The sequence below is a fragment of the Nycticebus coucang genome, chromosome 2, assembly GCF_027406575.1.
Source record: "Nycticebus coucang isolate mNycCou1 chromosome 2, mNycCou1.pri, whole genome shotgun sequence".
NCBI lineage: Eukaryota > Metazoa > Chordata > Mammalia > Primates > Lorisidae > Nycticebus > Nycticebus coucang.
Genome location: NC_069781.1, coordinates 14,541,391 through 14,567,875, shown reverse-complemented (window position 1 = coordinate 14,567,875; position 26,485 = coordinate 14,541,391). Strand labels below are relative to the sequence as shown.

At 38.5% G+C, this 26,485-nt stretch overlaps 1 protein-coding gene across 1 annotated transcript; it reads left to right on the top strand.

The window, feature by feature from the left end:
- Positions 1–17,172: 17,172 nt before the first annotated feature.
- On the top strand, positions 17,173–26,145 carry LOC128596129 (olfactory receptor-like protein OLF4). Its single transcript, XM_053605556.1, has 3 exons — positions 17,173–17,369; positions 22,573–22,710; positions 25,206–26,145. Exons 1-3 carry the CDS (start codon positions 17,173–17,175, stop codon positions 26,143–26,145), a joined length of 1,275 nt encoding a protein of 424 aa, XP_053461531.1.
- Positions 26,146–26,485: the final 340 nt, after the last annotated feature.

The following is a 26,485-nucleotide window of genomic DNA, read 5'->3' as shown; positions in this document are numbered from 1 at the left end:
CAGCTTCTCTTAAAAAAATGGTGAAAAATAACCATGGGGCAGTATCAGCAGAAAAACTCAGGCAACATGAACAACCAGAGTAGACAACTCCCCCAAGTTATGACAATGGAGATGCAGCGGAAGATCCTATTCATGAACAAATGGCTGAGATATCAGAAATTGAGTTCAGAATTTGGATTGCAAATTCAATTAACAGAATTGAAGTAAAATTGGAATTAGAAGTTCAAGGAGTAATTCAAAAGTCGGCTCTAGAATTCAATGAATTAAAAGGTAAAATTACCAAAGATTTTGACAAATTGAAGCAAGAATTTGTATCCCTCAAAGACATGAGAAATACAGTAGAATCCCTCAGTAATAGGATGGAGCAGGCAGAAGAAAATATCTCACACATTGAAGACAAAGCTTTTGAACACTCCCAAATGCTCAAACATGAAGAGAAACAGAGAACAAAGATGGATCATTCCCTGAGAGAGATGTGGGACCACTCCAAAAAAGCAAACATTCACCTTATTGGAATTCCTGAAGGTGATGAGAATGAACTGAAAGGCACAGATGCTCTACTCCAAGACATTTTAGAGGAAAACTTTCCAAACATAGAAAGAGATTTTGAAATTCAGGTAGCAGACAGTTTCAGAAACCCAGCATGATTCAATCCAAATAAAGCATCTCCTACACACATTTTAATTAACTTCACCAAAGTTAATATGAAAGAGAAAATCCTGCAAGCAGCTAGATGTAAGAAAATCATAACCTACAAGGGGAAGAATATTAGAATGACTCCAGATCTTCCTGATGAAAATTTTCAAGCCAGAGAGGATGGTCATCAACCTTCAATCTCCTAAAATAAAACAAATTTCAGTCTAGGATCCTGTATCCAGCTAAACTGAGTTTCATTTATGATAGAGAAGTCAAATACTTTAATGACATTCACACATTGAAGAAATTTGCCATAACTAAACCAGCTCTTCAAGATATTCTCAGACCCATCCTCCATAATGACCACCACAATGCTGCACCACCAAAGTAAACTCACTTGGAAATTATTGGTCAAAACCCAACTTCCACAGTGGTGAAAGGATTAAAAACATCCACTGGTCTTTTGAAAACCTTGACACCAGAAACACTACCAGGCTTATCAATACTCTCAATTAACGTCAATGGCTTAAATTGTCCACTAAAGAGGCACAGGTTGGCTGGATACAAAAAAATCAGGCCAGATATCTTCTGCATACAAGAATCTCACCTTATCTTAAGGGATAAATATAGACTCAGGGTGAAGGGATGCACAACTATAATCCAGGTAAACAGAAAACAGAAAAAAACAGCGTTTGCAATTTTATTTGCAGATACATTAGGCTTTAAACCAACAAAAGTAAGGAAAGACAAGGATGGTCACTTCATATTTGTTAAGGGAAACCCTCGACATGATGAGATATCAATTATTAACATTTATGCACCCAACCAAAATGCTTCTTAATTTATAATCAAGACCCTAACAGACATGAACAATTTGTTATCTTCCAGCACCATAATAGTGGGAGATTTTAACACCCCTTTGGCAGTGTTGGATAGATCCTCCAAGAAGAAACTAAGCAAAGAAATTCTGGACTTAAACTTCACTGTACAACAATTGAATTTATAGACATATAAAGAACATTTCATCCTAACAAAAGTGAATATACATTCTTCTCATCAGCCCATGGAACATCCTCGAAAATGGATCACATCTTAGGTCACAAGGCTAATTCAAAAGAATAGAAATTATTCCTTGTATTTTCTCAGATAATCACAGAATAAACGTTGAATTCAACAAAAACAGGAATCTGTATATTCATACAAAGACATGGAAACTAAATAACCTTATGCTGAAAGATAGCTGGGTCATAGATGAGATTAAGAAGGAAATTACCAAGTGTTTAGAACAGAATGATAATGAAGATATGAATTATCAGAATCTCTGGGATAGTGCTAAGGCAGTCCTAAGAGGGAAATTTATAGCACTACAAGCCTTCCTTAACAGAATGGAAAGAGAGGAAGTCAACAACTTACTGGGACATCTCAAGCAACTAGAAAAAGAAGAACACTCCAACCCCAAACCCAGCAGAAGAAAAGAAATAACCAAAATTAGAGCTGAATTAAATGAAATCAAAAACAAAAGAATTATTCAAAAAATCAATGAATCAAAAAGTTGGTTTTTTGAAAAGTTTTTAAAAATTGATAAACGCTTGACTAGCCTAACTAAAATAGAAAATTAAAATCCCTAATTTCATTAATCAGAAATGACAAAGGCGAAATAACAACAGACTCCTCAGAAATTGAAAAAATTCTTAATGAATATTACAAAAAAAAACTCTATTCTCAGAAATACAAAAATATGAAGGAAATAGACCAATACTTGGAAGCCTGCCACCTTCCTAGACTTAGCCAGAAAGAATTGGAAATGTTGAACAGATCTATATCAAGTACTGAAGTAACATTCACTATACTAAATATCTCAAAAAAGAAGAGTCCGGGACCAGACAGCTTCACATCAGAATTCTACCAAACTTTTAAAGATGAACTAGTACCTGTATTACATAAACTTTTCCAAAGCATAGAAAAAGAAGGAATACTTCCCAACATATTCTATGAAGCAAATATCACCCTGATACCCAATCCAGGAAAAGACCCAACAAGAAAAGAAAATTATAGACCAATAACGTTAATGAACACAGGTGAAAATTAGTTTGATGTAAGCACACCAATTGTATTAAAAAACCAACACATTGTACCCCACAAAGGCATAAATGTATTCATGATCTATGTGTATATGACTTAATAAAAAAATATTGAATAAGATCCTAGCACACAGAATCCACCAATACATCAAACAAATTATACACCATGACCAAGTTGGTTTTATCTCAGGGTCTCAAGGATGGTTCAATATATGTAAATCTATAAATACAATACATCACATAAACAAAATAAAAAACAAAGACCATATGATTCTCACATTTGAGGCAGAAAAAGTTTTTGAAAATATCCAGCATCCTTTTTTCATCAGAACACTTAAGAAAATAGGTATACAAGGGTCATTTCTTAAACTGATAGAGGCCTTCTACAGCAAACCCACAGCCAATATCATACTGAATGGAGTTAAATTAAAATCATTTCCACTCTGATGAGGAACCAGGAAAGGTTCCCGATTGTCTCCACCACTTTTTAACATTGTAATGGAAACCTTAGCCATCACAATCAGGAAAGAAAAGACAATCAAGGGTATCCATATAGGGTCAAACTTTCACTCTTTGCAGATGATATGATTGTATATTTGGAAAACCCCAGGAACTCAACTACAAAACTCTTATAAATGATCAAGGAATATAGTGGCATCTCAGGATATAAAATCAATACTTAAAAATCAGTAGCTTTTATATATACGAACAATAGTCAAGTTGAAAAAACAGTCAAGGACTCTATTCCTTTTACAGTAGTGCCAAAAAAGATGAAATATTTAGGAGTTTACCTCACAAAGGACGTGAATATACATTCCTCTCATCAGCCCAATGGTCATCCTCCAAAACAGATCATATCCTAGGGCACAAGTCTAACCTCAGCAAATTTAAAAATGTAGAAATTATCTACATTTGTATCTTCTTGTATCACCATGGAATAAAAGTTGAACTCAACAGCAATGGGAATCTTCATACTCAAAGAAAGTCATGGAAGCTAAATAATTGTAGGCTGAATGATAGCTGGGTGGATAAAAGATGAGATTAAGAAGGAAATCACCAATTTTTTTTCTTTTTTTTTTTTTTGTAGAGACAGAGTCTCACTTTACTGCCCTTGGTAGAGTGCCGTGGCATCACACAGCTCACAGCAACCTCCAGCTCTTGGGCTTACGTGATTCTCTTGCCTCAGCCTTCCGAGCAGCTGGGACTACAGGCGCCCACCACAACGCCCAGCTATTTTTTTGTTGCAGTTTGGCCGGGGCTGGGTTTGAACCCATCACCCTTGGTATATGGGGCTGGCGCCCTAGTCACTGAGCCACAGGCGCTGCCCGAAATCACCAAATTTTTGGAACAAAATGACAAAGAAGACAGAAATTATCAAAACCTGTGGGATACTGCAAAGGCAGTCCTAAGAGGGAAATTTATAGCATTGGAAGGCTTCATCAAGAAAACAGAAAGATAGGAAGCCAACAATTTAATGCATCATCTCAAGCAACTGGAAAAGGAAGAACATTCCAACCCAAAACCCAGCAGAAGAAAAGAAATAACCAAAATTAGGGCAAAATTAAATGAAATTGAAAACAAAAGAATCATTCAACAGATCAACAAACAAAAAGTTGGTTTTTTGAAAAGATTAACAAAATGGATAAACCTTTGCCCAACCTAACCAGAAACAGAAAAGTAAAATCTCTAATATTGTCTATCAGAAACAATAAAGAAGAAATAACAACAGACACTTCAGAAATTCAAAAAATCCTCAATGATTGCTACAAAAATCTCTATTCCCAGAAATATGAAAATCTGAAGAAAATGGACCAATACCTGGAAGCACTCCACCTTCCTAGACTCAACCAGAAAGAATTAGAAACCCTGAATAGACCTATATCAACCACAAAAATAGTATCAACAATATGAAATCTCCCTAAAAGGAAAGTCCAGAACCATATGGCTTCACATCCGAATTCTATCAAACCTTTCAAGAGGAACTAGTACCTATATCATACATTTTCCAAAGCATAGAAAAAGAAGGAATACTTCCCAACACATTCTATGAAGCAAATATCACTCTGATACCCAAACCAGAAAAGGATCCAACAAAGAAAGAAAATTATAGACCAATATCATTAATGAATACTGATGCAAAAGCTGAAAAATCAAGGACTCTATTCCTTTTACAATAGTGCCAAAGAAAATGAAATATCTGGGAATTTGCCTAACAAAGGACATGAAATAGCTCTATAAAGAGAACTATGAAACTCTGAGTAAAGAAATAGCTGAAGATGTTAACAAATGGAAAAACATACCATGCTCATGGCCAGGAAGAATCAACATTGTTAAAATGTCCATACTACCCAAAGCAATCTACAGATTTAATGCAAACCCTATTAAACCACCATTGTCATACTTTACAGAACTTGAAAAAATAGTACTTTGTTTTATATGGAATCATAAAAAAAACCTCTAATACCAAATACATTACTCAGAAATAAGAATAAATCAGGAGGTATCACATTACCAGACTTTAGTCTATACTATAAATCTATAATGATCAAAACAGCATGGTACTGGCACAAAAACAGAGCAGTAGATTTATGGAACAGAGTAGAGAACCAAGAGATGAACCCAGCTACTTATCATCATCTGATCTTTGACAAGCTGATCAAAAGTACTCACTGGGGGAAAGACTCCCTATTTAAACTGGATGGCAACCTGTAGAAGACTGAAACTTGACCCCCACCTTTTACCATTAACAAAAAATTGATTCTCACTGGATAAAAGATTTAAACTTAAGACATGAAACTATAAACATACTAGAAGAGAATGCAGGGGAAACAATTGAAGAAATTGGCCTGGGAGAATATTTTATGAGGAGGACCCCCCAGGCAATTGAAGCAACACCAAAAATACATTACTGGGATCTGATCAAACTAAAAAGCTTTTGCACAGCCAAGAGCACAGTAAGTAAAGCAGCCATACAACCCTCAGAATGGGAGAAGATTTTTACAGGTTATGCTTACAACAAAGGTCTGATAACTAGAATCTGCAGAAAACTCAAATTAATCAATAAGAAAAGAATAAATAACCCCATTTCTATGTGGGCAAGAGACTTGAACAGAAACTTCTCTGATGAACACAGGAACATGGCCTATGAACACATGAAAAAATGCTCATAATCCTTAATAATCAGAGAAATGCAAACCAAAACCACTTTGAGATATCATCTAACTCCAGTAAGATAAACCCACATCACATAATCCCAAAACTACAGATGTTGGCATGGATGCGGAGAGAAGAGAATGCTTCTACACTACAGGTGGGAATGCAAGCTAATATGACCTTTTTGGAAAGGAGTTTGGAGAACACTCATGGAACTAAAAGTAGACCTACCATTCAATCCTACAATTCCTCTACTAGGTATATACCCAGATGATCAAAAATTATTTTACAACAAAGACATTTGCACCAGAATGTTTATTGCAGCCCAATTAATAATTGCTAAGTTATGGAAAAAGCCCACTTGCCCATCAATCCATGAATGGATTAAAAAATTGTGGTATATGTACACAATGGAATACTATGCAGCCATAAAAAAGATGGAGACTTCACATCTTTTATGTTTACCTGGATGGAGCTAGAACATATTCTTTTTAGTAAAGTATCTCGAGAATGGAAAAAAAGTATCCAATGTACTCAATTCTACTATGAAATCAATATATAACCACCTACACACTCATAAAAATGGCAAAACATAACTATAGTTCAGAAAGTAGAAGGGAAGAGGAGAGAGGGGGTGGGGAGAGGGGATATGGGAAGAGAGAGGGTATTTGGGGGGACCTCACCTAATGTGCATGATGCAATGGTACATTTCAAAACTATTAAGAAATGAGTATAATTGTGATGGATGTGTTAGCTCAGTGTAAGCATTTCACATTGTATATCAAAGCAGTATCCCAAACCCCATAAATGCATCATGTACAAAGTTATGATTTAATAAAAATAATAAATAAAATATGGATGATAAAGACAATAAAGAGAATGGATGAAAAAATGGAAAAATAGAACCAAAAGAGCATGAAAGATATGAAGAATATAGAAAGTATATGGAGGAATTTAAGGAAATGAAGGAGACAATCAGGGAATTTCATGATGCAGTAGAAAATAGGAAAAATAGATTAGACCACGGAGAAAGAAAGAATCTCAGAGCTAGAAGATAAAGTTCTTGAGTTAACCCAAGTAGTTAAAGAGGCAAAAAGGAAGAGAGAGAAAGAAGAACAGGTGCTTAGAGAACTACGAGACTCCATAAAGCATTCAAACATATGAATAATAGGGATTTCTGACAGGAGGAAGATTGTCCCAAAGCAATGGAAGCCCTACTGGAGAATATCATAAATGAAAACTTCCCAAATTTCACTAACGATTCTGAAACACTCCTTTTAGAGGGATATTAAACCCTGGGTCATCTCAACTCTAACATAGCTTTTTGAAGATACATTGTAATGAACCCATCACATGCCAAGACAAAAGAGAAAATTCTGCAAGCAGACAGGAATAAACACCAACTGACCTATAGGGGCAGAGCCATTAGGATGACAGCAGAGTTTCATTTTAAAATGAAACCTTCCAACCCAGAGGAGAATGGTCATTAACATTTCATCTTCTTAAACAAAATAATTTTCAGCCCAGAATTCCGTATCCTGCTAAACTAAGCTTCAAAACTGACAGAAAAGTCAAATCCTTTGCTGACATGCAAACATTAAGGAAATTTGCCATAACAAGACCAGCTCTAGGGCAGTGCCTGTGGCTCAAGCAGTAGAGTGCCAGTGCTATATACCAGAGGGTATATGGCCCCAGCCAAAAACTGCAAACAAACAAACAAAAAAAAAACAAGGCCAGCTAAACAGGAAATACTTAGGCCTATCATCAACACTGTACATCACAATGGACCACCGGCAAAGTAAACACAGAGAAACAAAATGTCAAAACTTAGCTTCCACGTGGCACACAGGACAAAATTATACAATGGATTTTCACAAAGTAAGTTGAATAGAATTCCACCACATCTATCAATTTTCTCAATAAATGTAAATGGCTTGAATTCCCCACTGAACAGGTACAGACTGACCAATTGATAAAAAAAGCACAAACCATCTATGTGCTGTGTACAGGAAATACACCAAACCTTGAAGGGCAAATCCAGACTCAAGGTTAAGGGATTGAAAATGGTATTTCAGGCAAATGGAAATCAGAAGAAAGGAGGGGTTGCAATCTCATATTCAGATACAAGTGGATTGAAAGCAACTAAAGTCAAGACCTCAGAGGAGGCGGAGCAAGACGGCAGCCGAGTAACAGCTTCCTTGCATCTGGGCACCGTGAGTCTGGGGAGATAGGACTCCAGGCATCTCTGGCTGGTGGGATCTGCCTATCATCACCCCTGAGAGGATACAGGGAGTCAGCGAGAGACTTCTGGACCCCAAGAGAAGGACTAAAACAGTGGAAAACCGGCAAGTGGTCGCGTGTGTTCAATCCGTCTAAACCCACCCGCAACTGTAAGTTCAGTAGCAGCGAGACTGCAAACCAGAAAGGCCTTACCTGTGAACTGTTTTGGTGTCTTTGGACTTGGCACTCAGCTGAACTGCCTTGGGGAGAGCCTGAGCAGGAGGGTGGAGAATTTTGGCCTTTGTCTGGGGCTCCAGCCTGGGCCGCTGAGCCAGATGGAGCTAATAGTGCTTGGCTCTGGGTCACAGGCAGACATTGTGAGCAATCTGCCCCGGCAAGCTCCACCCTGAGGGTCGCAGAGCTGGAATTGGGTGGGAGCTGGTAACCCAGCGACCAAGTAGCCTAAGGGGGGGGTCCGAGCCGCCTTGCAGCCCTAACCCTCGGGGCCAGAGGGAGACCAGTTTTGGCACACAGGGTAAGTGGATAGCCACTTCAGCAGTGATTCCAGCGACAAGCACTTCCCTGAGAAAGCTTCTGCTCAGTAAGTGAACAAGTTCAAAGTGCCTTTTAAGTGGGCTGAAGAGAGACTTAGGGTGTCCACCTGCTGGGGTTTGAGAAACTAGCAGCCTCCAGTCGTATCAGAACTGTTATTAACATCTCATACCACGTGTTGCCCAGACAATATTCACTAACATATACATACTGCTTTGTTTTTGGTTGTGTTTGTTTTTTTTTTTTTTTTTGGTTTGGTTGTTTCTTTTGTTTATTTTGATGTTGTTGATTGTTGTTTTGTTTTTTAAGTTCAATCTTTTCCATACAGATCCTTTTTCTTTCTCAATTTTTCTAGTTTAATTATAATTTCCCATTGCTGCCTATTTCAATAATTAGAACTTCATTTTTGTTAGTGTTTCTACTGCTATTGTTTGGTTTTTCCAGCCAATTTTATCCTGAAAAGTTTTCTGTTTGCTTGTTTTCGTTTGATTTATAGCATTTTTGTCTTTCCTCTCTACTTGGTGGAGGTGGGGTACTGTGTCTCATCAGGTTAGCAAAGAGCTGCTGACCCCAAGGGAACCACCCAACTGGGCACCCCCAGAAGGTGGTTTTTTTCTTAAGGTTGTATCACAGTACCCTACTGTACACCTATATTCCTCTGTCTCCCTCTTTCGGTGCCTCTCTTCTTTTTGTCAATATTCCTTTTACCCACCCCCTCTCCTTTCTCTATTTTTCCTTTTTTTTTCTTATCACTCGGTCCTCCTTTCTTTCATCCCTTTTTTGCTCTTCAAACTTCTCACGCTTCTGGTCCTGTAACTCTTAGTCCACAGGCATGAGAACTTAAAGAGCAAGAGGAAGTGAAAGGAAAATTAGGACAAGGAAACAGATAAAAGAAATCACTCATGAGGAAGACTCAGCAGAAAACTCCAGGCAACATGAAGAACCAGTCCAGAACAACGCCGCCAAGGGACCACGAAGTAGCTACTGCAGATGATTCCACCTATACAGAAATGTTAGGAATGACAGAAAGGGAATTTAGAATACACATGTTGAAAACAATGAAAGAAATGATGGAAACAATGAAGAAAACTGCTAATAAAGTGGAAAATAATGAAAAGGAAATTCAAAAACAGAATCAAATAAGAAACGAATGATATGAAGAATATAAAAAGGATATAGCAGAACTGAAGGAAATGAAACAGTCAATCAGGGAACTTAAACATGCAATGGAAAGTATCAGCAACAGGTTAGACCATGCAGAAGAAAGAATTTCAGAGGTAGAAGACAAAGTTTTTGAGATAACTCAGATAGTAAAAGAGGCAGAAAAGAAGAGAGAGAAAGCAGAACGTTCACTGTCAGAATTATGGGACTTCATGAAGCGTTCCAACATATGAGTTATAGGAATTCCAGAAGGGGAAGAAGAATGCCCCAGAGGAATGGAAGGCATACTAGAGAATATTATAAAAGAAAATTTTCTCGGGCAGCGACTGTGGCTCAGTCGGTAAGGCGCCGGCCCCATGTACCGAGGGTGGCGGGTTCAAACCCAGCCCCGGCGAAACTGCAACCAAAAAATAGCCGGGCGTTGTGGCGGGCGCCTGTAGTCCCAGCTACTCGGGAGGCTGAGGCAAGAGAATCGCTTAAGCCCAGAAGTTGGAGGTTGCTGTGAGCTGTGTCAGGCCACGGCACTCTACCGAGGGCCATAAAGTAAAACTCTGTCTCTACAAAAAAAAAAAAAAAGAAAGAAAATTTCCCAAATATCACCAAAGATTCTGACACACTGCTTTTAGAGGGATATCGGACCCCAGGTCGCCTCAACTCTAACCGAGCTTCTCCAAGACACATTGTGATGAACCTGTCCAAAGTCAAGACAAAAGAAAAGATTCTGCAAGCTGCCAGGAGTAAGCACCAGTTGACCTACAGGGGCAAATCCATCAGAGTGACCGCAGACTTCTCTAATGAAACTTTCCAAGCAAGAAGACAATGGTCATCTACCTTTAATCTACTTAAACAGAACAATTTCCAGCCCAGAATTCTGTACCCTGCTCAGCTAAGCTTCAAAATTGACGGAGAAATCAAATCATTTACGGATATACAAACATTGAGGAAATTCGTCACAACAAGACCAGCTCTACAGGAAATACTTCAACCTGTTCTGCACACTGACCACCACAATGGATCAGCAGCAAAGTAAGAACTCAAAAATTAAGGACAGAACCTAACCTCCACATTGATGCAAAAGATAAAACTAAGCAATGGACTCTCACCAAATAAGACGAATAGAATACTACCACACTTATCAATTATCTCAATAAATGTTAATGGCTTGAATTCCCCACTGAACAGACATAGATTGGTTGACTGATTAAAAAACACAAGCCATCCATTTGCTGTCTGCAAGAAACACACCTGGCTTCAAAAGACAAATTAAAGCTCCAAGTCAAGGGTTGGAAGACAATTTTTCAGGCAAATGGAATTCAGAAGAAAAGAGGAGTTGCAATCTTATTTTCAGATACATGTGGATTTAAAGCAACTAAAGTCAAAAAAGACAAAGATGGTCTCTTTATATTGGTCAAGGGAAAAATACAAGAAGACATTTCAATTCTAAATATCTATGCACCCAATTTAAATGCTCCCAGATTCTTGAAACAGACCTTACTTAGTCTGAGCAATATGATATCTGATAATACCATCATAACAGGGGACTTTAACACTCCTCTTACAGAGCTGGACAGATCCTCTAAACAGAAATTAAACAAAGATATAAGAGATGTAAATGAGACCCTAGAACAACTGTGCTTGATAGACGCATATAGAACACTCCATTACAAAGATAAAGAATATACATTCTTCTCATCACCCCATGGAACATTCTCCAAAATTGATCATATCCTGGGACACAAAACAAATATCAACAAAATCAAAAGAATTGAAATTTCACCTTGTATCTTCTCAGACCATAAGGAACTAAAGGTGGAACTCAACTCTAACAAAAATGCTCGACCCCACCCAAAGTCATGGAAATTAAACAATCTTCTGTTGAATGACAGATGGGTGCAGGAAGAAATAAAACAGGAAAACATTAACTTCCTTGAACATAACAACAATGAAGACAAGCTACCAAAACCTGTGGGATACTGCAAAAGCAGTTTTGAGAGGAAAATTCATGGCTTTAGATGACTACATTTGAAAAACAGAAAGAGAGCACATCAACAATCTCACAAGAGATCTTATGGAATTGGAAAAAGAAGAACAATCTAAGCCTAAACTCAGTAGAAGAAAAGAAATATCCAAAATCAAATCAGAGATCAATGAAATTGAAAACAAAAGAATCATTCAGAAAATTAATGAAACAAGGAGTTGGCTTTTTGAAAAAATAAATAAAATAGATAAACCATTGGCCAGACTAATGAGGAATAGAAAAGTAAAATCTCTAGTAACCTCAATCAGAAATGATAAAGCGGAAATAACAACTGATCCCACAGAGATACAAGAGATCATCTCTGAATACTACCAGAAACTCTATGCCCAGCAATTTGACAATGTGAAAGAAATGGATCAATATTTGGAATCACACCTTCTCCCTAGGCTCAGCCAGGAAGAAATAGAGCTCCTGAGCAGACCAATTTCAAGCACTGAGATCAAAGAAACAATAAAAAGTCTTCCAACCAAAAAATGCCCTGGTCCAGATGGCTTCACTCCAGAATTCTATCAAACCTTCAAGGAAGAGCTTATTCCTGTACTGCAGAAATTATTCCAAAAAATTGAGGAAGAAGAAATCTTCCCCAACACATTCTATGAAGCAAACATCACCCTGATACCAAAACCAGGAAAAGACCCAAACAAAAAGGGGAATTTCAGAACAATCTCACTCATGAATATAGACGGAAAAATTCTCAACAAAATCCTAGCCAATAGATTACAGCTTATCATCAAAAAAGTCATTCATCATGACCAAGTAGGCTTCATTCCAGGGATGCAAGGCTGGTTTAACATACGCAAGTCTATAAACGTTATCCACCATATTAACAGAGGCAAAAATAAAGATCACATGATCCTCTCAATAGATGCAGAAAAAGCATTTGATAAAATCCAGCATCCTTTTCTAATTAGAACACTGACGAGTATAGGCATAGGTGGCACATTTCTAAAACTGATTGAAGCTATCTATGACAAACCCACAGCCAATATTTTACTGAGTGGAGTAAAACTGAAAGCTTTTCCTCTTAGAACTGGAACCAGACAAGGTCCTCTGTCACCTTTCCTATTCAACGTAGTGCTGGAAGTTCTAGCCAATACAATTAGGCAAGACAAGGAAATAAAGGGAATCCAAATGGGAGCAGAGGAGGTCAAACTTTCCCTCTTTGCTGACGACATGATCTTATACTTAGAGAACCCCAAAGACTCAACCACAAGACTCCTAGAAGTCATCAAAAAATACAGTAATGTTTCAGGATATAAAATCAATGTCCACAAGTCAGTAGCCTTTGTATACGCCAATAACACTGAAGATGAGGTGCTAATTAAGAACACAACTCCCTTCACCGTAGTTTCAAAGAAAATGAAATACCTAGGAGTATACCTAACGAAGGAGGTGAAGGACCTCTATAGAGAAAACTATGAAATCCTCAGAATGGAAATAGCAGAGGATATGAACAAATGGAAGTACATACCATGCTCATGGATGGGAATAATCAACATTGTTAAAATGTCTATACTTCCCAAAGCAATTTACCTATTCAATGCCATTCCTATCAAAATACCAACATCGTACTTTCAAGATTTGGAAAAAATGATTCTGCATTTTCTATGGAACCGGAAAAAACCCCGTATAGCTAAGGCAGTTCTCTGTAACAAAAATAAAGCTGGGGGCATCAGCATACCAGATTTTAGTCTGTACTACAAAGCCATAGTGATCAAGACAGCATGGTACTGGCACAAAAACAGAGACATAGACACTTGGAATCAAATTGAAAACCAAGAAATGAAACTAACATTTTACAACCACCTAATCTTTGATAAACCAAATAAGAACTACCTTGGGGGAAAGACTCCCTATTCAATAAATGGTGTTGGGAGAACTGGATGTCTACATGTAAAAGACTGAAACTGGACCCACACCTTTCCCCACTCACAAAAATTGATTCAAGATGGATAAAGGACTTAAATTTAAGGCATGAAACAATAAAAATCCTCCAAGAAAGCACAGGAAAAACACTGGAAGATATTGGCCTGGGGAAAGACTTCATGAAGAAGACTGCCATGGCAATTGCAACAACAACAAAAATAAACAAATGGGACTTCATTAAACTGAAAAGCTTCTGTACAGCTAAGAAGACAATAACCAAAGCAAAGCGACAACCTACACAATGGGAAAGGATATTTGCATATTTTCAATCAGACAAAAGCTTGATAACTAGGATCTATAGAGAACTCAAATTAATCCACATGAAAAAAGCCAACAATCCCTTATATCAATGGGCAAGAGACATGAATAGAACTTTCTCTAAAGACGACAGACGAATGGCTAACAAACACATGCAAAAAATGTTCATCATCTCTATATATTAGAGACCTGAGATATCATCTAACCCCAGTGAGAATGGCCCACATCACAAAATCTCAAAACTGCAGATGCTGGCGTGGATGTGGAGAGAAGGGAACACTTTTACACTGCTGGTGGGACTGCAAACTAGTACAACCTCTCTGGAAGGAAGTATGGAGAAACCTCAAAGCACTCAAGCTAGACCTCCCATTTGATCCTGCAATCCCATTACTGGGCATCTACCCAGAAGGAAAGAAATCCTTTTATCATAAGGACACTTGTACTAGACTGTTTATTGCAGCTCAATTTACCATTGCCAAAATGTGGAAACAGCCTAAATGCCCACCAACCCAGGAATGGATTAACAAGCTGTGGTATATGTATACCATGGAATACTATTCAGCCATTAAAAAAAATGGAGACTTTACATCCTTCGTATTAACCTGGATGGAAGTGGAAGACATTATTCTTAGTAAAGCATCACAAGAATGGAGAAGCATGAATCCTATGTACTCAATTTTGATATGAGGACAATTAATGACAATTATGGTTATGGGAGGGGAACAGAAAGAGGGAAGGAGGGAGGTGGGTGGGGACTTGGTGTGTGTTACACTTTATGGGGGCAAGACATGATTGCAAGAGGGACTTTACCTAACAATTGCAATCAGTGTAACCTTGCTTATTGTACCCTCAATGAATCCCCAACAATAAAAAAAAAAAAAAAAAAAAGAAAGCAACTAAAGTCATGAACGACAAAGATGGTCACTTCATACTGGTCAAGGAATGAATACAACAAGAGGACATTTCAATTCTAAATATTTACACACACAACTTAAATGCTCCCAGATTTATGAAACAGACCTTGATTGGTCTGAGCAAAATGATATCCCAGGACAACATAATAGCCAGGTACTTTAACACCCCTCTGACAGAGCTGTATCGATGGTCCAAACAAAAACTAAGCACAGATACAAGAGGCTTAAATGTGACCCTAGAACAAATGGGCTTAATACACATACAGAACACACTGTCCCAAAGCTAAAAAAACATAAATTCTTCTCATCAGCCCGTGAAACATACTCCAAAATGGATCATATCCTAGAATGCAAATCTAACTACAACAAACTTAAAAGAATTGAAATTATACCTTCTATCCTCTCAGTCCACAAGGCAATAAAGGTGGAACTCAACTCCATCAAAACATTCATCCCCACACAAAGGCATGAAAATTAAACAACCTTACCTAAATAATGGTTCGGTCAAGAAAGATAAAAGAGAAAATTGTTAAATACCTCAAACATAACAACAATGAAGCTGCAATTTACTAAAATCTGTGGCATACTGCAAAAGTAGCCTTAAGAGGGAAATTTATCACATTAGATGCCTACATCTGAAAAGCAAAAAGAGAGTGCATCAGCAAACTAATGAACCATCTTAAGGACATGAAAAAGGAGACCAATCTAATTCCAAACCCAGAAGAAAACAAATAACCAAAATTTAAAAAGAGTTTAATGAAGTTAAAAACAAAAAACAATTGGCTCGGCACCTATGGCTCAAGTGGCTAATGTGCCAGCCACATACACCTGAGCTGGTGGGTTTGAATCCAGCCAAGGCCCACCAAACAACAATGATGGCTGCAACAAAAAAAATAGCCAGGCATTGTGGCAGGTGCCTACAATCCCAGCTACTTGGGAGGCGGAGGCAGGAGAATCACTTGAGCCCAGGAGTTGGAGGTTGCTGTGAGCTCTGATGCCACGGCATTCTACCCAGGGTGACAGCTGGAGGCTCTGTCTAAAAAAAAAAAAAAAAATCACTCAGAAAATTAATGAAATTCAAATTGGTTCTTGGAAAAAACTAAATAAAATCAACAAATTTTTGGACATATTAACTAGAAACAAAAAAAAAAAACTCTAATAACCTCAATCAGATGATAAGGGAGAAATAACAAGAGATGTCACAGAGATACAAGAAATTATCTCTGAATACTACAAGAAACTCTATACCCAGAAATTTGACAAAGTGGAGGAAACAGATCAAAACTTGGAATTACACCCTCTTCCTAGACTTAACCTAGAAGAAATAGATCTCTTGAATAGACCAATTTCAAGCACTGAAATCAAAGAAACAATAAAAAATTCTCCCAACAAAAAACTACTCTGCACCAGATGGCTTCACACCAGAATTCTATCAAACCTTCAAAAGAGTTTATACCCATACTGCAGAAATCATTCCAAAACATTGAGAAGGAAAGAATCTTTCCCCAACATATTCTATGAAGCAAACATCACCCTGACACCAAAACCAGGAAAAGACCCAACCACAAAGGAGAATTTCAGACCAATTTCGCTAACAAATACATATGCAAAAATTCTCAGTAAAATCCTACCCAATAGATTACAGCTACACATTTAAAAATTTACACATCACTGTCAAGAAGGCTTCATCCCTGAGTTGCAAGGTTGGTTTAATTTATGCGAATTCATAAATGTAATTCACCATATCAATAGAAACAATAACAAAGACCATATGATCCTCTCAACAGATACAGAAAAATCATTCAATAAAATTCAGCATCCTGGCTCAGTGCTATGGCTCAGTGGCTAGGGCACAAGCCACATACCCTGGAGCTGGTGGGTTTGAATCCAGCCCAGCCCTGCCAAACAATGACAACTGGAACCAAAAAATAGCCACGCATTGTGGCAAGCACCTGTAGTCCCAGCTACTTGAAAGGCTGAGGCAAGAGAATTGCTTAATCCCAAGAGTTTGAGGTTGCTGTGAGCAGTGATGCCATGGTACTCTATCCAGGGCCACGTAGTAAGACTGTGTCTCAAAAAAATTTTACATCCTTTTCCAACAAGAACACTTAAGAAATTAGGCTTAGGTGGTACATTTCTTAAAATGATTGCAGCCTTCTACGACAAACCCATAGCTAATATACGGAATGGAGTAAACTGAAAGCTTTCCACTTAGAACTGGAACCAGACAAGGATGTCCTCTATTACCACTACTATTCGACATGGTGCTAGAAGTTCTAAAACAATGCCAGAGAAGGATATAAAGGTCATCCACGTGGGGGAAGAGGAAGTTGAGCACTCACTCTATGCCAGTGATATAATCTTAAGGAACCCTAAAGACTCAATCACAAGACTCCTGCTAGTAATCAAGAAGTATAATCATGTCTCAGGGTACAAAATCTATGACAACAAACCAGTAGCTTTTTTATATGCTAACAACAGCCAGGTTGAGAAGCTAATCAAAGACACAATTTCCTTCACAGTAGCTTTAAAGAAAATGAAATACCTAGGACTATACCTAACAAAACACGTAAAGGACCTCTACAAAGAGAATTATGAAACCATGAGAAAAGAAATGGCAGAAGACATTAACAAATGGAAGAACATACCATGCTCATGGCTGGGAAGAATCAACATTCTTAAAATGTATATATTTCCCAAAGCAATCTACAGATTCAATGCAATCCCCATTAAAATACCATCATCATACTTTGAAGATTTAGAAAAAATAGTTCTTCATTTCATATGGAACCAGAAAAAAAAAGTATAGACAAGACAATTCTCAGTAATAAAAACATAGCATCACCTTACCAGACTTTAGGCTATATTATTAGTCCACAGTGATCAAAACAGCCTGGTATTGGCACAAAAATAAACATAGACATCTGGAACTGAATACAAAACCAAGAAATGAAACTAACATTTTACATCCACCTAATCTTTGATAAACCAAACAAGAGCATACACTGAGGAAAAGAATCCCTATTCAATAAATAGTGTTGGGAGAACTGGATAACCACAGTAACTCGTCCCACGCATTTCACCACTTACAAAAATTGATTCAAGATAGATAAAAGATTTGTATCTAAGGCATGAAACAATAAAAATCCTATAAAAATCCTTGAAGATGTTGGACTAGAGAAAGATTTTATGAAGAAGACATCTATGGCTATCGCAAAACAATAAAAATAAACAAATGGGACTTAATTAAACTTAAAAGCTTCTGTACAGCCAAGGAGACAACAATCAAAGCAGATAGACAACCTTCAGAATGGGAAAAGATATGACTCTGACAAAGGCTTGATAACTAGGATCTATAGAGAACTCAAATTAATCAACAAAAAAATAACTAACAATCCCATTTATCACTGGGCAAGAGACATGAACAGAACTTTCTCTGAGGAAGACAGATGGATGGCTAACAAACAAGAAAAAATGCTTATCATCCCTAATCATCAGAGAAATGCTAATCAAAATGACCTTGAGATATCCCCTAACCCCAGTGAAAATGGCCCACATCACAAAGTCTCAAAGCTGCAGATGCTGGCATGGATGTGGAGAGTCTCACACAGTTGGTGAGACTGCAAACTAATATAGACTCTTTGGAAAGAAGTATGGAGAGTCCTCAAAGACCTCAAATTAGATCTCCCATTTGACCCCACAATCCATTACTAGGCATCTACCCAGAAGAAAAAAAAAATCATTTTATCATAAGGACACTTGCAATAGAGTATTTATTGCAGTTCAGTTTACAATCTCCAAAATGTGGAAACACCCTAGTTGCCCACCAATCCAGGAATGGATTAACAAGCTGTGGTGTATGCATACCATGGAATACTATTCAACCATTAAAAAGATGGAGACTTGGCTAGGCACCTGTGGCTCAAGCCACTAAGGCACCAGCCACATACACCTGAGCTGGAGGGTTGGAATCCAGCCCCCGGCCTGCCAAACAACAATGACCGCTGCAACCAAAAAGAATTGCCTGGTGTTGTGGCAGGCACCGGTAGTCCCAGCTACTTGGGAGGCAGGAGAATCACTTGAGCCCAGGAGTTGGAGGTTGCTGTGAGCTGTGATTCCATGGCACTCTACCCAGGGCAATAGCTTGAGGCTATGTCTCAAAAAAAAAAAAAGAAAAGAAAAGAAAAGAAAAAGATGGAGACTTAGGGTGGCACCTGTGGCTCAAGAAGTGGGGTGCCATCCCAGGGATGTCAGTTTAAGCCCAGCCCCAGCCAAAACTGCAACAACAACAACAAAAAAAAGATGGAGACTTTAAATCTTTTATATTAATCTGGATAGAGTTGGAATACAATCTTTTTAGTAAAATATTACAAGAAATGTACTCAATTCTAATATGAAGCCAGTAGATGGTCTCAAACATACCTACATAAGAGGAAAACTCAAATTAGTCCAATTTGGGGGTCAGGGGAACAAAGGAGTGAGGAGAGAGCAAGAGGGAGGGAAATGGGTTTGCTCCAACTTAGAGTGAACAATGTTGGGGTATAAGGCACAACTCTTAGAGGCAGGGCACAGTTATAAGAAGGACTTTCGTTAACAAATGCAATCAGTGTAATGTAATTCATTGTCCCCTCAATTAATCTGAAACAATTTTTTAAAAGTACAAGCTATAAGCCAATATATTAATTACACAAAGACAGAAAAAAACAAAGAATTATTAAAGGTAAACTTATAAACTGTTTATAAGAGATTATAAAAAAGGAAAATATCTTTTTTAAACTCAGGGAGGAAAGGGCTTCTTAAGCTATATACAAAGCACTAAGAAAAAAGGAAAATATTGATGAATTCGGGCGGCTCCTATGGCTCAGTTGGTAAGGTGCCGGCCCCATATACCGAGGGTGGCGGGTTCAAACCTGGCCTCGGCTGAACTGCAACCAAAAAATAGCCGAGCGTTGTGGCGGGCGCCTGTAGTCCCAGCTACTCGGGAGGCTGAGGCAAGAGAATTGCTTAAGCCCAGGAGTTGGAGGTTGCTGTGAGCTGTGTGAGGCCACGGCACTCTACCAAGGGCCATAAAGTGAGACTCTGTCTCTACAAAAAAAAAAAAAGAAAGAAAGAAAGAAAATATTGATGAATTCAATATATTGAAATTAGAAATACTTATTTAGCAAATAGCACTGTAAAAGAGTGAAAAAACAAGCAACAAAGACTTTTAAATTATTTGTAGTACATATATTCAGCAACAGACTAGTATCTAGAAATGGTTATACAAATGCATAATAACAAAATATAATTAAATAAAAATGAACAAAAATTGAAAGAAAGTTTCAAAATTAGGAAATGAAAATTCTAATTAGTACTTAAAAGGTTACTTGGTCTCATTATTAATCAACAAAATATAAAATCAAACCAACAAGAAACATCCCAACATACACACATGCACACACACACACACACACCAGAATGTCTACAATGAAAAAAGTGGACACCAAGTGTTATGGAGGATGTGGTACAACTAGAGTCCTAACACATTGCAGGTAGAAGTATCATTTGGCACACTCTCTTTGAAAATTTGACATTTTAGGCCAAAACTGAAGATATGGACATTCTAGAATTCAGCAATTACACACCTATGTATGTATGCAATAGAAAGGAATACATGTGCTTAACAAGAAACATGTACTAGAGTGATCACCACAACATTATGTTTAATACACAAAAAGACGACCATTTGCTAGGTGTAGAATATAAATGTGTTAACACAATAACTAAGAAAATACTGTGAACGCTATGTTAACCAGTTTGATGAAAATATTTCAAATTGTATATAAAACCAGCACATTGTACCCCATGATTGCATTAATGTACACAGCTATGATGTAATAAAAATAAATAAATAAAAACAAAAACAAAAAGATGACTGTTCCTTCAACAACAGATTGCATAAGATGTGGCACCATGATGCAATGGAGCAGCTCATGGCAATGAACATGAACAAACTACTGCTAAGTGCAGTAATCTCCATATTCTCACCAATGTAGAATACTGAGCAAAAGAAGACATAAAAAGAAAAGAATATATAATGTATGGTTACACAAAGTTCAAAAACAGGCAAGAATTATATAAAATGCCAAAAAGAGTAAAGTGATTCTTCAAGAAAAGAAAAGCAATGATTAGCAGAACACGCTGGCAACATGCAGCGTTGTTCTACTTCTCAACATGCATCTACTACATGATTCTCAGGCTACTGGTTTCTAATTGTTTCCTGGGTCATATATTTGTGTTTTGTGCAGTTTGATTACATTTTGTTACCCTAGGACTTGCTGAGAGAATCTGAGATGACATACAAATAATTTCAAATCCAAAAGTTCTGAATTCTGAAATTCAGTAGGCAAAAAGTTTATAATAAGAGATCCTTAACCAGTACAGAATAGTAATGACATGAATGCTCTTCAGCTGCACAGGAATGAACCTACATGAATAAATAATGTTGAACAAAATAAGCAACCGAAGAATGTAAAAAAAGTGCAATTCAATTTATAAAAGGGACAGAACAGACAAATCTCAACTATGCTGTGTCTAATTTAGACATATATGCAAATGTGGCAATACTACAGAGAAAAATAAGAAAATGGTCCACAATATTCATGATAGATCAGGGTTTCTCTGAAAGGGATGTGATCATAAACAGACACAAACAGGCCCTCAAAAGAACTGAGCCATATACTATTTCCACTGAATAATGGGAGAAGGGGCATTAATTTCACTAACATTATTTAAACAGCACATATGTGTTCTATACATTCTTTTGCACGTAAGATATACTTGCAACATAAATAAATTCAGGGATACACCTGCACCAAATATAGAGTGTAAATATTATCTAGAAGAGATGTTATACTGGCCATGCTCCCTGGGTCATAGAGAATAAAAAAGTTCATTCTACCATATAACATTTGAAGGTAAAGATTTTGACCTCTGATATGTTTTATTCTCTACATTTTTCTTATTTTAGAACTTACTGTATTTCATCCATGCAGGCTGGGCTCTAATGAGAATAGTGTGGGCTTCCTGAATAAGTCATGGCACAGATAACAGAAGATGACAAAACCCACCTATAGCTCACCTGAGGGAAAAGCCAGCAGCAGGAGATCCCACCCCTGGTCACTCTGAATTGAGGCATCACTGATGCTGCTGGGACTCAGGGGACCACAGTCCAGAGGGGACAGCTGGGACATTGGACATTTGCCCCAGCTTGTCTCAAAGTAGGAGGTCTGGGATTGGATCCCAGGAGACTCTGCATGTGAAAAGCCCACGGCTCTTCCTGGCTCCTGCATCTGACGACAGGTTGCTTCAGTCTGAGTCTTCAGTCTGTGCTGCTGTTAGGAAAGGAAGAACACTGAGCACCCCCCACCATCCTCAGTGCTCTTGGAGAGAAGTAGAAGAGGCAGAACAAACAGAGTAGAAGAGGCAGGCTCAACTCCAGTGAAGGGGTCAGGATCTCAGGATGGTCAGAATTTCCAGGTAAGAGGTGAGTGAGGGTGCAGATGGGAACATTAGTCACACACACACACACACACACACACCCCACAGCGTCTCCCCATTCCTTCCTCCTTTACTGCCTTTTCCTCCCTCTCAGCCAAATACAACCTGACTCTCCTGATCACCATGAGAAAGACTTTGGTTCACAATTCATGAACTCCCTGAAAATCCAGCCTGAATCAATGTGCATCAGCCACTCCCAAGTTCCTGGCAACTGCCAAGATACAGTAACCGGGTAATAACAGTGCCCAGGACCGCTGTACTATGCAAGGACAATTCATTCTCAAGCCACTCAATCAGGAGAGGCTTTCAGAATCATTCTTTGTCACTATTTATGCACAGTAACAGTCTCTATAACAACTGACAGGCCAGGCAGGGTGGCTTATGCCTGTAATCCTAGCATTCTGAGAGGCAGGGGGATTGGTTGAGCTCACAATTTTGAGACCAGCCTGAGCAAGAACGATAAATCTCTACTAAAAATAGAAAAACTAATGGCGCCTATAGTTCCAGCTAATCAGGAGGTGGAGGGAAGAGGATCATTTGAGCCCAGGAGTTTGAGATGCTGTGAGCTGACACCAGGGCATGCTAGACCCAGGGTGACAGAGTGAGACACTGTCTCAAAAAAAAACTCTATAACAACTAATAGTTCAACATGACCTGATCTCCTGTTTCTTTTTTCTTTAATTTGAACTGCAGAATCACGTGAAGTAGACACATTTAGGTTCATTATGTAATTGAAGTTAAATGACTTGACCAAGATGCTACAGCTGTAACTCAAGCCTGAGCCTGCACGTGGCAGTGAGTACAGTGAAGAGTATTCTGGTGATGGGCACACTAAAAACCCCAACTTAAGCCTTATATAAGGCATGCATGCAATAAAAATATTGTAAACCCCCCTCATAATTTTGAAATTTAAAAAAATTAATCAACTTCCCACAGATGTACACCATGAAAAGTGACAGATAGGGTGACCAGTCATTCCAGTTACCCAGGGGATTCTCAGAATTGGGACCTTCCATTTTAAAAGCAGAAAAGTCCTGGGCAAATGCAAAGGACCAGTTGTTTGTCCTAGAAAGCACCCTTATCCTGCTAACCCTATCAAAAGAAATGAGAATATCAAGAAAAATTAACATTGGATGAGCCTTAGATGTGAGCCAGTAATTGTTACCGTTCTACATAATCTTTATCTAATTGTATTCTTACGATGCTATGAGGTAGGCATTGTTCCTTCCCTCTTCAAGCAGATGCAGAAAATGAAGCCAGAAAGACCAACCAACTTATTCAACACCACAGCCCCATGAAGGTTTGTTAGACCCAGAAGGAATGTGTTTTATCACCACATCCAACAATATGACACTAGCATAGGACAGGCTGGCAGTCTGTTTACCATCCAATTGCACCAGTTAGAATTTCTCACTCAGATTTTAAAATCATAGGTCCTGAAAAGGCTTTTATTGATTGCAACATTTTGATGCTTTCAACAGTTGTGTATGGCAGGTTTATGTCTACATTTTTTTTTTTTATACAGGGTCTCGCTCTCTCACTCAGGCTAGACTGGAGTGGTGAAATCACAGCTCACAGCGACCTTGAACTCCTGGGTTCAAGTGATCCTCCTGCTTTAGCCTCCTGAGCAGCTGGGACTACAGGTACATGCCACCACATCTAAATAACTTTTTTTCATTTTCCTTAACAAAAGGGTCTAATTATACATCACAACATCTCAAAATGAAGAAAATGAGGCTCAGAAGAAATAAGTTACCCAAAATGGAGAGGGTAATCTAGGGTTACAGCTGGGAAGTTTGTCATCTAACATGTTCCAGGGCATTAGAAACTCCATATTTCACTTGATCTACTACTAATAATAATAAGAACTACTATCACAATATATTGAATGCCTAACCTATGCTAGCACTTTGGATTTCTGATCTCATTTATTATCTGCAATAATACAAAATGTGTACATCATTTACAGTCCACAAAAACTGAAGCTCAGAGAGAATAAAAGGGTGTGTAAATTGCATAAAATTACACAGTTAGGAAAGGCAGACAAAGGATTTCCATCTAGTCGATAAGATGCCAAACCCGACACTTCCAGTGGCTTGGGATGTTGGTAATGCTGTTGATGATAATGATGATGAGCTCTTATATTTGTAACACAATTTTGAGTATATACAGTTATTTTATTTGAAGGGTCTTCAACAGAAAAACAGGGTAGATATTTTCATCATATCAAGAATACCTAAGTCCCAGCTATGACCTAAATAAATCAATTTTTCTCTCCCCCAACACATAGCACATGCTCACGCACTCACAAACGTCTGCTTAATAATTTTCTAGTAAATGCTTATGCTCAAGGTATTTTATTCAAATTTCACAAGCCTATGAAACTGATAGCTTTCCAATATTTAAAAAAGGGAACGAAAAGGGGAGGTAGAGATGTAGTCAGTCATCTCAGCTTATCTCAAGCTCTGCTTCATCAACTGAACACAACGTAATAAATATAAAATGCAAAATTCACTACCCAACAAGATCTCCCATTATCATTGTCCACAGTTCTCATGTCTATATTCTCCTGTCCTTATGTTTACAAGTCTACCATCAAGACATAGCAGTGAATCTCTGTGACCTATAAGAGGAACACAGAAGACAGACAAAATGTCTTAAATTATCCAAGTATCTGGAGTCTAGTTATATTAAGAAAGATTTTCCTCCAATTCTTCTACTTTAAAGGGAAATTAGAAACCAAACTACCATCTCTGACTTCCTGCTCCTGGGCTTCTCTGAACACCCTGCTCAGCAGCACCTTCTGTTTGGGCTCTTCCTGGCCATGTACCTGGTCACTATGTTGGGGAACCTGCTCATCCTCCTGGCCATTGCCTCTGACCAGCACCTCCACACCCCCATGTACTTCTTCCTGGCCAACCTGTCTTTCATCGATACCTGCTTCACCTGCACCATTGTCCCCAAGGTGCTGGTGAACATCCAGACACAGCATCACACCATCTCCTACACCGGCTGCCTCATGCAGATGTACTTCTTCATGACCTTGGCCCTGATGGACGACTTCCTGCTGGCCGTGATGGCATATGATCGCTACGTGGCCATCTGCCTTCCTCTGCACTACACCATGGTCATGCATCCCCAGCGCTGCCTGACACTGGTGCTGGCATCCGGGCTCTGCTCCCACATCCTGGCTTTCTCACTTACTTTTCTAATGGCTCAGTTCTCATTCTGTGCCTCCCATTCCATCCCACACTTTTTCTGTGATGTGCCCCCTCTTCTCAAACTTGCTTGTTCAGACACTCATATCTTTCAGGTCACAATGTTAACTGAAGGAGTTCTCTCAGGTGTGATCCCTCTCACCTGTGTCTTGGTCTCTTATGCCCACATCATGCACACCATCCTCAGGATCCCTTCTGCTGGGGGGAAGCACAAAGTTTTCTCTACCTGTGGCTCTCACCTGTCAGTGGTCACACTCTTCTATGGGACCCTCTTTTTGATATATTTACAGCCCTCATCCTCGCTCTCGGAAGATACTGGAATGGTGGCATCTGTAGTATACACGATGGTCACCCCCATGCTGAACCCTTTTATCTATAGCCTGAGGAACAGGGACATAAAGAGGGCTTCATGGAGATTCATTGGCTTGAGTAAATGCTCCACTCACTAAAAGAAACTTCCCCAGAGTACAACCCCAAGCTCTTCTAAATGCCTTCACAATTGGACTCTTCTATTATAATTTTGAATAACTCAAATTTCAGGCAGGATGGATACTCAGCATTGCTAGCTTGTTTAAAAAATGGAGAATGGTTGATGCGACAGGACTACAATGGGACCAGCTGTCCAAGGACAGAGCTGCAAACTGGAAAGAGGTAGTGGCCAGTATTTCCTACAGGGTGACCTAATTAATTAGTTAGGACAGGTATGGAAGATGATTCAAACCAAAAAATGGAACCACTAAAAGAACAGCATTATACCAAAGCTCAACTAGCAGCTCAGTCAATGACTAA